The sequence below is a fragment of the Sander lucioperca genome, chromosome 17 (assembly GCF_008315115.2).
Source record: "Sander lucioperca isolate FBNREF2018 chromosome 17, SLUC_FBN_1.2, whole genome shotgun sequence".
NCBI classification, from domain to species: domain Eukaryota; kingdom Metazoa; phylum Chordata; class Actinopteri; order Perciformes; family Percidae; genus Sander; species Sander lucioperca.
The window spans coordinates 122,501-135,000 of NC_050189.1; the positions used below are offsets into that span (position 1 = coordinate 122,501).

Consider the following 12,500-nt stretch of genomic DNA (forward strand, 5'->3'; position numbering starts at 1 on the left):
GTGTGTGTGTGTGTGTGTGTGTGTGTGTGTGTGTGTGTGTGTGTGTGTGTGTGTGTGTGTGTGTGTGTGTGTGTGTGTGTGTGTCTCTCGTCTCTTCAGACAAAGTTCAACATGACTCTGGACCATCGCTCCCAAATCTTCCAGAATCTCAACGGAGCTGTTGGTGAGACACACACACACACACACACACACACACACACACACACACACACACACACACACAGAGACGCACACACACACACACACACACACACACACACACACACAGACACACAGACACACACATACATACACAGAGACACACACACACTCACAGAGACACACAGAGACACACAGAGAGTGAGAAACATTCCTTTCTATTTGAAGTTATTTCTTGAATCATAAGGACTTTATGTGGAGTTTTTCCTTTAATATAATATGAAGTCATTCATCCCAGCTGTGTGTTTACGCCTGTCTGTCTGTCTGTCTGTCAGATGAAGTCGTCTTGAAGTTTGAGAGGGCAAAGGTCAGAGCCAGGAACGTTGCCTACGACACACTTCCTGTCATTATCCATGGCAACGGCCCCACCAAGGTAAGCGACCAATCACACACACGGTAGGTACCCTTTAAGAGGCGATGTGCGTTTAGTACAGTCCTTTCAGTTCTGACTGTGTCCCGGGAACAGGGACTTTTTAAATGTGTGTGTGTGAGTGCTGCTGGTGTAGCTGTTGATTTCAGTGACGCTGTGTGTGTGTGTGCGTCTGTGTGTGTGTGTGCGTCTGTGTGTGTGTGTGCGTCTGTGTGTGTGTGTGTGTGCAGCTGCAGCTGAACTACCTGGGGAACTACGTGCCGTCGGCGTGGACGTTTGAGAACGGCTGTGGGATCTGTGACGACGATCTGCTCCTCCTCAATGACGCGCCGGTACGCTCACACACACACACACACACACACACACACACACATATCACACAGCTCGAGTTACTGCTCGGCTTTCAGTTGATTTAATCAGGGGCGGAAATCACACAGATACTACCTGACAAGACTATAGTTACAACAGCTATGTGTCTGTCTGTGTGTGTGTGTGTGTGTGTGTGTGTGTCTGTCTGTGTGTGTGTGTGTGTGTGTGTGTAGGACGAGGAGATGCCTCTGGTGTACGTCTCCGTGTTCATTGAACATGCAACTCCCTTCATGGACGAGTTCTTGGAGCGACTGACGACCCTCAACTACCCGCCATCCAGGCTCCGCCTCTTCATCCACAACAACGTACGACACACACAAACACATATACACACACACACACACACACACACACCAGTAAAGGATCAAGACCTGGATACAGTTTGACCCAGCTAGCTGTGGTCAGGTAGGCTGGTACTGAGCGTGTGATGTGATTGGTTGACCCAGCTAGCTGTGGTCAGGTAGGCTGGTACTGAGCGTGTGATGTGATTGGTTGACCCAGCTAGCTGTGGTCAGGTAGGCTGGTACTGAGCGTGTGATGTGATTGGTTGACCCAGCTAGCTGTAGTCAGGTAGGCCGGTACTGAGCGTGTGATGTGATTGGTTGTCCTCCTGTGGTCAGGTAGGCCGGTACTGAGCGTGTGATGTGATTGGTTGTTCTCCTGTGGTCAGGTGGTGTACCACGAGCGCCACGTCCAGAGGTTCTGGGAACGCCACCGGGCGCTGTTCCCCGACGCTCTGCTGGTCGGACCAGAGGAGAACCTGCCGGAGAACAAAGCCAGAGCCATGGCTGTGTGAGTGGAGACACACACACACACACACACAGACACAGAGAGACACACACACACACACACACACACACAGACACACACACACACACACACACACACACACACACACACACACACACACACACACACACACACACACACACACACACACACACACACACAGAGAGAGAGACACACACACACACACACACACACACAGATAGAGAGACACACACACAACCACACACACATTACTAGGGCTTTGTGAGTAAAGACCGAAACACATTTTAACTGTTAAAGGACTTACCTCTCCCAGTCAACTAACTGACTAAATAAAAAATAACATTTCATTGTGTGTGTGTGTGTGTGTGTGTGTGTGTGTGTGTGTAGAGAGGTGTGTAAGAAGGATCCAGGCTGTGACTACTACTTCAGCATTGACTCTGACGTGGCCCTGACCAACCCAGACACTCTGAGGATCCTCATCGAGGAGAACAAGTACGTACCAACACTAGCTCCCTCATTTAACAATTATGTATGGCCTTCTATTGTTCCAAATACTGTGACTTTACTCAACCTTTTTAAATTAAATTATTACGACTTTTATTCTTGAAATATTACAACCCTTTCTGTCCATAATATTCTTCATTTTTGTCTCGTAATATTGAGTCTTAATGATATTACAGAGAGTTTAATGTTTGTGTAAATATGAGTATATATACAGTATGTAAGTATAAGTGTGTGTGTGTGTGTGTGTGTGTGTGTGTGTGTGTGTGTGTGTGTGTGTGTGTGTGTGTGTGTGTGTGTGTGTGTGTGTGTGTGTCTCAGGGCGGTGATAGCGCCCATGTTGTCCCGACACGGGAAGCTGTGGAGTAACTTCTGGGGCGCTCTGAGTCCAGAGGGGTTTTACTCCAGATCTGAGGACTACATCGAGATCGTCCAGGCCAAGAGGATGTAAGGACACGCACACTAACACACACACACACACACAGACAGACACACACACACACACACACACACACACACACACACACACACACACACACACACACACACACACACACAGACAAACAAACACACGCACACAGACAGACAGACATGAAAATTTGGTCAAGTAGAAATGTTTACGTGTTTGTGTATGCCTGTGTGTGTCTGTTTGTGTCTCTGTGTGTGTGTGTGTGTGTGTGTGTGTGTGTGTGTGTTAGCGGCCTATGGAACGTGCCCTACATCACCCAGGCCTACCTGATCAAAGGCAGCGTGCTGCGGTCCAAACTGTCGCAGGCCAGCCTGTTCGTGGACCAGACCATGGACGCCGACATGGTGTTCTGTAGGAGCATCAGAGACCAGGTAACAGGACACTTACACACACACACACACACACACACACACACACACACACACACACACACACACACACACACACACAGGACACTCCCACCCTCACTCATAGTCCCAGAGCCACCATCACCAAACTCCACCAGACTCCATGTAAAAAATCAGGACTTTTAGCGTGTATAGAGGCAGCATATTTGTGATGGTTGTCAGAAAAGATATTGTTTCAACTTAGCATGTTTCCTTAATATCTGATGACACATTAGGGCCATTTTTTGATTTATTCCAGTAACTATTTTACATATTGTACCTTTAAGGTAGTTGGATGTAGAACCTTAATTGCGTGACTGTTCTCTGATGTTTTGATGATTGATTTGACCTCTATGGACCGTTTTCTGTCCTCAGGGAGTCTTCATGTTCGTGTCCAACCGCGATGAGTTTGGCCGTCTGGTGGCGTCGTCCAACTTCAACACATCCAGGCTCCACCCGGACATGTGGCAGATCTTTGACAACCCTGTGGTCAGACACACACACACACACACACACACACAGACACACACAGACACACACGCAAAGAGACACACAGACACACACACAGAGACACACACACACACACACACACACACACACTAGCATAAATAATGGGTACACTGAATGAACACAGGCTGAGTGTATGTGTGTGTATTTTATTTTGAAGGACTGGAAGGAGAAGTACGTCAGCGAGAACTACTCCAAGATCTTTGAAGACGGGAAGAGTTTTGTGGAGCAGGTAACGAAACCCAAAACTACTGCCAACGTCACTGATCTGTCTCTCCTGCTCCCCGTTTCAACTTTCCACTAAAAGTTCTGTTGTTGCTGCTGACAGACTCAGATTATTATTCTAAGAGTCTGACAACATTATGGGATGGATCCCTACAGAGATAGACCTTTTAGTTAAAGAGTAAGATCCTTTTACAACAGCCCCGAAATCACCATCACCAAACCCACCAAACTCCATGTAAATAATCAGGACTTTTAGCGGGTATAGAGCCAGCATATTTCCACCAGACTTCATGTAAATAATCAGGACTTTTAGCGTGTATACAGTGCCTGACAAAAGTCTTGTCGCTTATCTAAGTTGTAGGAACAACAAATAATAACTTGACTTGTAGTTGATCAATTGGAATCAGAAATGGTTTATATGAAAGGCAAAGGCTTCTGGATTATGCTTATTATACCAAAATAAAGGTTTGTATCATTCATTGAGTTTTATCATTGAATTAGGACAGAAAGGTCAGATTTGGCTTGGACAAAAGTCTTGTCGTGTCTTTATATGATTCAACCAATCACAGATTAGAGCTTCACCTGTGACAAATACTGTAATTAACACATTCCTGGGTGTGTATAAAAAGAACTCCAGCACACCAGACCTTCATGTGAAGTGCAACCTGACCTCTCACAACATGCCAAAGATTCAACCACAGACCAAAGTGCTGATCATCAAGAGCCTGAAGACCAAGTCTGCTGCTGAGGTGGCAGACATCTTCAATGTATCCAAACGTCAAGTGCAAAGGATAAGAAAAAGATTTGAAGAAACTGGTGAAGTTCATGACAAGTCCAGGTCAGACAGACCCCATAAGACAACTGTTCGAGAGGACCGTTTGTTGCCTCGACAGTCTGGGGCCAGCCCTTTTTCTGGGCTGGCCACCAGAAACCCCTGTATCTATAACAACAGTTTGTCGAATTCTCTCACGCAGTGGTCTCCATGGCCGAATTAGTGCTCACAAACCAGCATTAAACAGAAGACAACTAAAAAAGTGTGTTGCATTAGCAAAGGCCCACAGCTTGGTGAAAGGATGGACAGTGGAAAAGTGGCAGAAGGTTGATTTTTCTGATGAATCATCCATTGAACTGCATCCCAATTGCTGCAAATACTGCAGAAGACCTGTTGGAACCTGCATGGACCCAAGATTCACCCAGAAAACAGTCAAGTTTGGTGGAGGAAAAATCATGGTTTGGGGTTACATGCAGTATGGGGGTGTGCGAGAGATCTGCAGAGTGGATGGCAACATCAACAGCCTGAAGTATCAACAAATTACTGCTGCCCATTACATTCCAAACCACAAGAGAGGGCAAATTCTTCAGCAGGATGGCGCTCCTTGTCATACTTCAGCCTCCACATCAAAGTTCCTGAAAGCGAAGAAGGTCAAGGTGCTCCAGGATTGGCCAGCCCAGTCACCAGACATGAACATTATTGAGCTTGTCTGGGGTAAGATAAAGGAGGAGGCTTGGAAGATGAAACCAACGAATCTTGATGAACTCTGGGAGTCCTGCAAGACTTTCTTTGCTATTCCAGATGACTTCATCAATACGTTATTTGAGTCATTGCCGAGACGTATGGATGTAGTCCTCCAAGCTCATTTTCTTTTTCCCAAGGCACCATGACTTTACGTATGCTCTGATGTTATTGTAGCATGTTTGTGTATTCACAATAAAGTATAATTTCTACCGTACATTACTGTATTTTTGTATGTGACAAGACTTTTGTCCAAGCCAAATCTGACCTTTCTGTCCTAATTCAATGATAAAACTCAATGAATGATACAAACCTTTATTTTGGTATAATAAGCATAATCCAGAAGCCTTTGCCTTTCATATAAACCATTTCTGATTCCAATTGATCAACTACAAGTCAAGTTATTATTTGTTGTTCCTACAACTTAGATAAGCGACAAGACTTTTGTCAGGCACTGTAGAGCCAGCATATTTCCACCAGACTCCATGTAAATAATCAGGACTTTTAGTGTGTATAGAGCCAGCATATTTCCACCAGACTCCATGTAAATAATCAGGACTTTTAGTGTGTATAGAGCCAGCATATTTCCACCAGACTCCATGTAAATAATCAGGACTTTTAGCGTGTATAGAACACCATCACCAAACCCACCAGACTCCATGAAAATAATCAGGACTTTTAGCGTGTATAGAGCCAGCATATTTCCACCAGACTCCATGTAAATAATCAGGACTTTTAGTGTGTATAGAGCCAGCATATTTCCACCAGACTCCATGTAAATAATCAGGACTTTTAGCGTGTATAGAACACCATCACCAAACCCACCAGACTCCATGAAAATAATCAGGACTTTTAGCGTGTATAGAGCCAGCATATTTCCACCAGACTCCATGTAAATAATCAGGACTTTTAGCGTGTATAGAGCCAGCATATTTCCACCAGACTCCATGTAAATAATCAGGACTTTTAGCGTGTATAGAGCCAGCATATCTCCACATGTAAATGTGTGAATTAAGGGTTTATTTAAAAAAAAGACGAACCAAGACGGCTTTTGGTAGTTTGATTTAGTTTCTGTCCACTTTGAATGAAGTGTGTTTTACCATGCTAAAAGTACTGATTATTTACATGGAGTCTGGTGGGTGAACATTAGTCCTGTAGGGATACATTACAGCTTGTTTCTTGTTTAATACTGGACCAGTTTCAGAGCTTGTTGTCCCATCAGACACTTAAACACATGAGAACATGGAGTCCAGGTTGAAAAATACCAACGTTACAAGCAAATGCTGACACCACTGTGTGTCTCCCAGCCCTGTCCAGATGTGTACTGGTTTCCGGCCTTCTCTGAGAAGATGTGTGATCATCTGGTGGAGACCATGGAGCATCACGGCGAGTGGTCCGGAGGCTCGCACAAGGTAACCCACTAACCGTCTGATTGGGTCAGACAGACGGGGGGAGGGAGGCAAGGGAGAAGGGTCAGTCATTTTGTATCTTTGTGAGGTCGTTTTGCATCTTTGAGTTCTGAGCGTTTTCTGTGTGTGTGTGTGTGTTCAGGACGAGCGTCTGGCTGGGGGTTATGAAAACGTCCCCACCGTTGATATCCACATGGTCCAGATTGGATTTGAGAAGGAGTGGCTCAAGTTCCTCAAAGAGTACATAGTTCCTGTTACCGAGAAACTCTACCCAGGCTACTATCCCAAGGTACAGGCCCCACTAGTGGGCTCCACACTGTCACTAGTGAGCTCCACACTGTCACTAGTGAGCTCCACACTGTCACTAGTGAGCTCCACACTGTCACTAGAGGGCTCCACACTGTCACTAGTGAGCTCCACACTGTCACTAGAGGGCTCCACACTGTCACTAGTGGGCTCCACACTGTCACTAGTGAGCTCCACACTGTCACTAGTGAGCTCCACACTGTCACTAGAGGGCTCCACACTGTCACTAGTGAGCTAAACACTGTCACTAGTGGGCTCCACAATGTCACTAGTGAGCTCCACACTGTCACTAGAGGGCTCCACACTGTCACTAGTGAGCTAAACACTGTCACTAGTGAGCTCCACACTGTCACTAGAGGGCTCCACACTGTCACTAGTGAGCTAAACACTGTCACTAGTGAGCTCCACACTGTCACTAGAGGGCTCCACACTGTCACTAGTGAGCTAAACACTGTCACTAGTGGGCTCCACAATGTCACTAGTGAGCTCCACACTGTCACTAATGGGCTCCACACTGTCACTAGTGAGCTCCACACTGTCACTAGTGAGCTCCACACTGTCACTAGTGAGCTCCACACTGTCACTAGTGGGCTCCACACTGTCACTACTGAGCTCCACACTGTCACTAGTGGGCTCCACAATGTCACTAGTGAGCTAAACACTGTCACTAGTGGGCTCCACAATGTCACTAGTGAGCTCCACACTGTCACTAGAGGGCTCCACACTGTCACTAGAGGGCTCCACACTGTCACTAGTGAGCTCCACACTGTCACTAGTGGGCTCCACACTGTCACTAGTGAGCTCCACACTGTCACTAGTGGGCTCCACAATGTCACTAGTGAGCTAAACACTGTCACTAGTGAGCTACACACTGTCACTAGTGAGCTCCACACTGTCACTAGTGAGCTCCACACTGTCACTAGTGAGCTACACACTGTCACTAGTGGGCTACACACTGTCACTAGTGAGCTCCACACTGTCACTAGTGAGCTACACACTGTCACTAGTGGGCTCCACACTGTCACTAGTGAGCTAAACACTGTCACTAGTGAGCTAAACACTGTCACTAGTGAGCTAAACACTGTCACTAGTGGGCTACACACTGTCACTAGTGGGCTACACACTGTCACTAGTAGGCTAAACACTGTCACTAGTGGGCTCCACACTGTCACTAGTGAGCTAAACACTGTCACTAGTGAGCTAAACACTGTCACTAGTGAGCTAAACACTGTCACTAGTGGGCTACACACTGTCACTAGTAGGCTCCACACTGTCACTAGAGGGCTAAACACTGTCACTAGTGGGCTCCACACTGTCACTAGAGGGCTCCACACTGTCACTAGAGGGCTAAACACTGTCACTAGTGGGCTCCACACTGTCACTAGTGGGCTCCACACTGTCACTAGTGGGCTAAACACTGTCACTAGAGGGCTACACACTGTCACTAGTGGGCTCCACACTGTCACTAGTGGGCTCCACACTGTCACTAGAGGGCTACACACTGTCACTAGTGGGCTAAACACTGTCACTAGAGGGCTACACACTGTCACTAGTGGGCTAAACACTGTCACTAGAGGGCTACACACTGTCACTAGAGGGCTACACACTGTCACTAGTGGGCTAAACACTGTCACTAGAGGGCTACACACTGTCACTAGTGGGCTACACACTGTCACTAGAGGGCTCCACACTGTCACTAGAGGGCTCCACACTGTCACTAGAGGGCTCCACACTGTCACTAGTGGGCTCCACACTGTCACTAGTGGGCTCCACACTGTCACTAGTGGGCTAAACACTGTCACTAGTGGGCTCCACACTGTCACTAGTGGGCTACACACTGTCACTAGTGGGCTAAACACTGTCACTAGAGGGCTCCACACTGTCACTAGAGGGCTCCACACTGTCACTAGAGGGCTCCACACTGTCACTAGAGAGGGCTCCACACTGTCACTAGTGGGCTACACACTGTCACTAGAGGGCTCCACACTGTCACTAGAGGGCTACACACTGTCACTAGAGGGCTACACACTGTCACTAGTGGGCTAAACACTGTCACTAGAGGGCTACACACTGTCACTAGAGGGCTCCACACTGTCACTAGAGGGCTACACACTGTCACTAGAGGGCTAAACACTGTCACTAGTGGACTACACACTGTCACTAGTGGGCTCCACACTGTCACTAGTAGGCTCCACACTGTCACTAGTTCTAATGTTTCAAGTTAAAAAAAAATGTAATATTTGTGTGTGTGTGTGTGTGTGTGTGTGTGTGTGTGTGTGTATGTGTGTGTTCAGGCTCAGGCCATCATGAACTTTGTGGTGCGTTACCGTCCTGATGAGCAGCCGTCTCTGCGACCGCATCACGACTCCTCCACCTTCACCATCAACATCGCCCTCAACAGCAAGGGGGTCGACTACGAGGTACACACACACACACACACACACACACACACACACATTTAAATTCTTTTATTTGGATCTAAAAGGCATCGCAAGAAAACATATAAGATCCAGATCCTGTGTGAAGAGGTGACAGGTCTACAGGCTCACACACAGATCAGCAGCCTACCGCACAGATACACACAGACTTCATAACATCATAATGTCAGGAGAGTTAACCTCAGTTACAGTCATAATGTCAGGAGAGTTAACCTGGGGGCATTGAACCCGAGTGGACAATGTTCAAAGTTTCCATTGCTGAAGCTGCGGCGAGGAGCTGTGGTCTTAGGGTCTTAGGTGCCTCAAGGGGCGGCAACCCACGAACACCGTGGTGGACACCGGTGGTCAGGGAAGCCGTCCGACTGAAGAAGGAGTCTTTCCGGGATATGTTATCCCAGAGGACTCCGGAGGCAATGGCAAGGTACCGAAGGGCCCGAAGGGCTGCAGCCTCTGCCGTGAAAGAGGCAAAGCAGCGGGTGTGGGAAAAGTTCGGAGAAGACATGGAGAAGGACTTTCGGTCGGCACCAAGGTGCTTCTGGAAAACCGTTCGCCACCTCAGGAGGGGGAAGCGGGGAACCATCCAAGCTGTGTACAGTAAGGATGGGACGCTGTTGACCTCAACTGAGGAGGTAATAGGGCGGTGGAAGGAGCACTTTGAGGAACTCCTAAATCCGACTAATACGCCCTCTATGGTAGAGGCAGAGCTGGAGGATGATGGGGAATTGTCGTCAATTTCCCTGGTGGAAGTTGCTGAGGTAGTTAAACAACTCCACAGTGGCAAAGCCCCAGGGATTGATGAGATCCGTCCAGAAATGCTTAAAGCTCTGGGTGTGGAGGGGTTGTCTTGGTTGACACGCCTCTTCAACATTGCGTGGAAGTCTGGGACGGTGCCTAAGGAGTGGCAGACCGGGGTGGTGGTTCCCCTTTTCAAAAAGGGGGACCAGAGGGTGTGTGCCAATTACAGGGGTATCACACTTCTCAGCCTCCCTGGTAAAGTCTTCTCCAAGGTGCTGGAAAGGAGGGTTCGGTCGATAGTCGAACCTCAGGTTGAAGAGGAACAATGCGGATTCCGTCCTGGTCGTGGAACAACCGACCAGATCTTTATTCTCGCAAGGATCCTGGAGGGAGCCTGGGAGTATGCCCAACCGGTCTACATGTGCTTTGTGGATCTGGAGAAGGCCTATGACCGGGTCCCCCGGGAGATACTGTGGGAGGTGCTGCGGGAGTATAGGGTGAGGGGGTCCCTTCTCAGGGCCATCCAATCTCTGTACAACCAAAGCGAGAGCTGTGTCCGGGTTCTCGGCAGTAAGTCGGACTCGTTTCAGGTGAGATTTGGCCTCCGCCAGGGCTGCGCTTTGTCACCAATCCTGTTTGTAGTATTTATGGACAGGATATCAAGGCGTAGTCGGGGTGGAGAGGGGTTGCAGTTCGGTGGGCTGGAGATCTCATCGCTGCTTTTTGCAGATGATGTGGTCCTGATGGCATCATCGCCCTGTGACCTTCAGCACTCACTGGATCGGTTCGCAGCCGAGTGTGAAGCGGCTGGGATGAGGATCAGCACCTCTAAATCGGAGGCCATGGTTCTCAGCAGGAAACCGATGGAGTGCCTTCTCCAGGTAGGGAATGAGTCCTTACCCCAAGTGAAGGAGTTCAAGTACCTTGGGGTCTTGTTCGCGAGTGAGGGAACAATGGAGCGGGAGATTGGTCGGAGAATCGGCGCAGCGGGTGCGGTATTACATTCTATTTATCGCACCGTTGTGACGAAAAGAGAGCTGAGCCAGAAGGCAAAGCTCTCGATCTACCGGTCAGTTTTCGTTCCTACCCTCACCTATGGTCATGAAGGTTGGGTCATGACCGAAAGAACGAGATCCAGGGTACAAGCGGCCGAAATGGGTTTCCTCAGGAGGGTGGCTGGCGTCTCCCTTAGAGATAGGGTGAGAAGCTCAGTCATCAGTGAGGAGCTCGGAGTAGAGCCGCTGCTCCTTCGCGTCGAAAGGAGCCAGTTGAGGTGGTTCGGGCATCTGGTAAGGATGCCCCCTGGGCGCCTCCCTAGGGAGGTGTTCCAGGCACGTCCAGCTGGGAGGAGGCCTCGGGGAAGACCCAGGACTAGGTGGAGGGATTATATCTCCAACCTGGCCTGGGAACGCCTTGGGATCCCCCAGTCGGAGCTGGTTAATGTGGCTCGGGAAAGGGAAGTTTGGGGTCCCCTGCTGGAGCTGCTACCCCCGCGACCCGAGACCGGATAAGCGGACGAAGATGGATGGATGGAGTTAACCTCAGTTATATCATAATGTCAGGAGAGTTAACCTCAGTTACAGTCGTAATGTCAGGAGAGTTAACCTCAGTTATATCATAATGTCAGGAGAGTTAACCTCAGTTATATCATAATGTCAGGAGAGTTAACCTCAGTTATATCATAATGTCAGGAGAGTTAACCTCAGTTACAGTCGTAATGTCAGGAGAGTTAACCTCAGTTACAGTCGTAATGTCAGGAGAGTTAACCTCAGTTATATCATAATGTCAGGAGAGTTAACCTCAGTTACAGTCGTAATGTCAGGAGCGTTAACCTCAGTTACAGTCATAATGTCAGGAGAGTTAACCTCAGTTATATCATAATGTCAGGAGAGTTAACCTCAGTTACATCATAATGTCAGGAGATTTAGGGATGTTGTGAAGTAGTCCCTGTCAATTCAATTCAATTTTATTTATAGTATCAAATCATAACAAGAGTTATCTCGAGACACTTTACAGATAGAGTAGGTCTAGACCAAACTCTGTAGTTTACGAAGCCCCAACTATTACAGTGGTTGCCTCAAGAGCAAGCATTAGCAGTAGCTATTGCGACAGTGGCGAGGAAAAACTCCCTTTTTTGTTAGGAAGAAACCTGGGACAGACCCAGACTCTTGGTAGGCGGTGTCTGACGGCACCAGTTGGGGGAGTGGTGAATGGTGGCAATAATAGTCATAATAAAGATAGTGAAACAGTGATCACAATGGTAGTCGTAGTAGTTCATGTGATAGTAGGGCACAGCAGGGCGT

The 12,500-nt window shown here is 48.0% G+C and overlaps 1 protein-coding gene across 2 annotated transcripts in view; it reads left to right on the forward strand.

The window, feature by feature from the left end:
* plod3 (procollagen-lysine, 2-oxoglutarate 5-dioxygenase 3) overlaps nt 1–12,500 on the forward strand; it is a 38,097-nt gene that overhangs the window by 7,737 nt on the left and 17,860 nt on the right. For both annotated transcript variants that reach the window (XM_035994291.1, XM_031321482.2), the window contains exons 6-18: nt 100–163; nt 474–571; nt 799–900; nt 1,111–1,242; nt 1,608–1,729; nt 2,096–2,200; nt 2,531–2,656; nt 2,908–3,049; nt 3,440–3,553; nt 3,732–3,803; nt 6,617–6,721; nt 6,861–7,007; nt 9,319–9,444. In XM_035994291.1, coding sequence (XP_035850184.1) covers nt 100–163; nt 474–571; nt 799–900; nt 1,111–1,242; nt 1,608–1,729; nt 2,096–2,200; nt 2,531–2,656; nt 2,908–3,049; nt 3,440–3,553; nt 3,732–3,803; nt 6,617–6,721; nt 6,861–7,007; nt 9,319–9,444 — 1,455 coding nt within the window. The remainder of the gene's footprint in view (nt 1–99; nt 164–473; nt 572–798; nt 901–1,110; nt 1,243–1,607; nt 1,730–2,095; nt 2,201–2,530; nt 2,657–2,907; nt 3,050–3,439; nt 3,554–3,731; nt 3,804–6,616; nt 6,722–6,860; nt 7,008–9,318; nt 9,445–12,500) is intronic.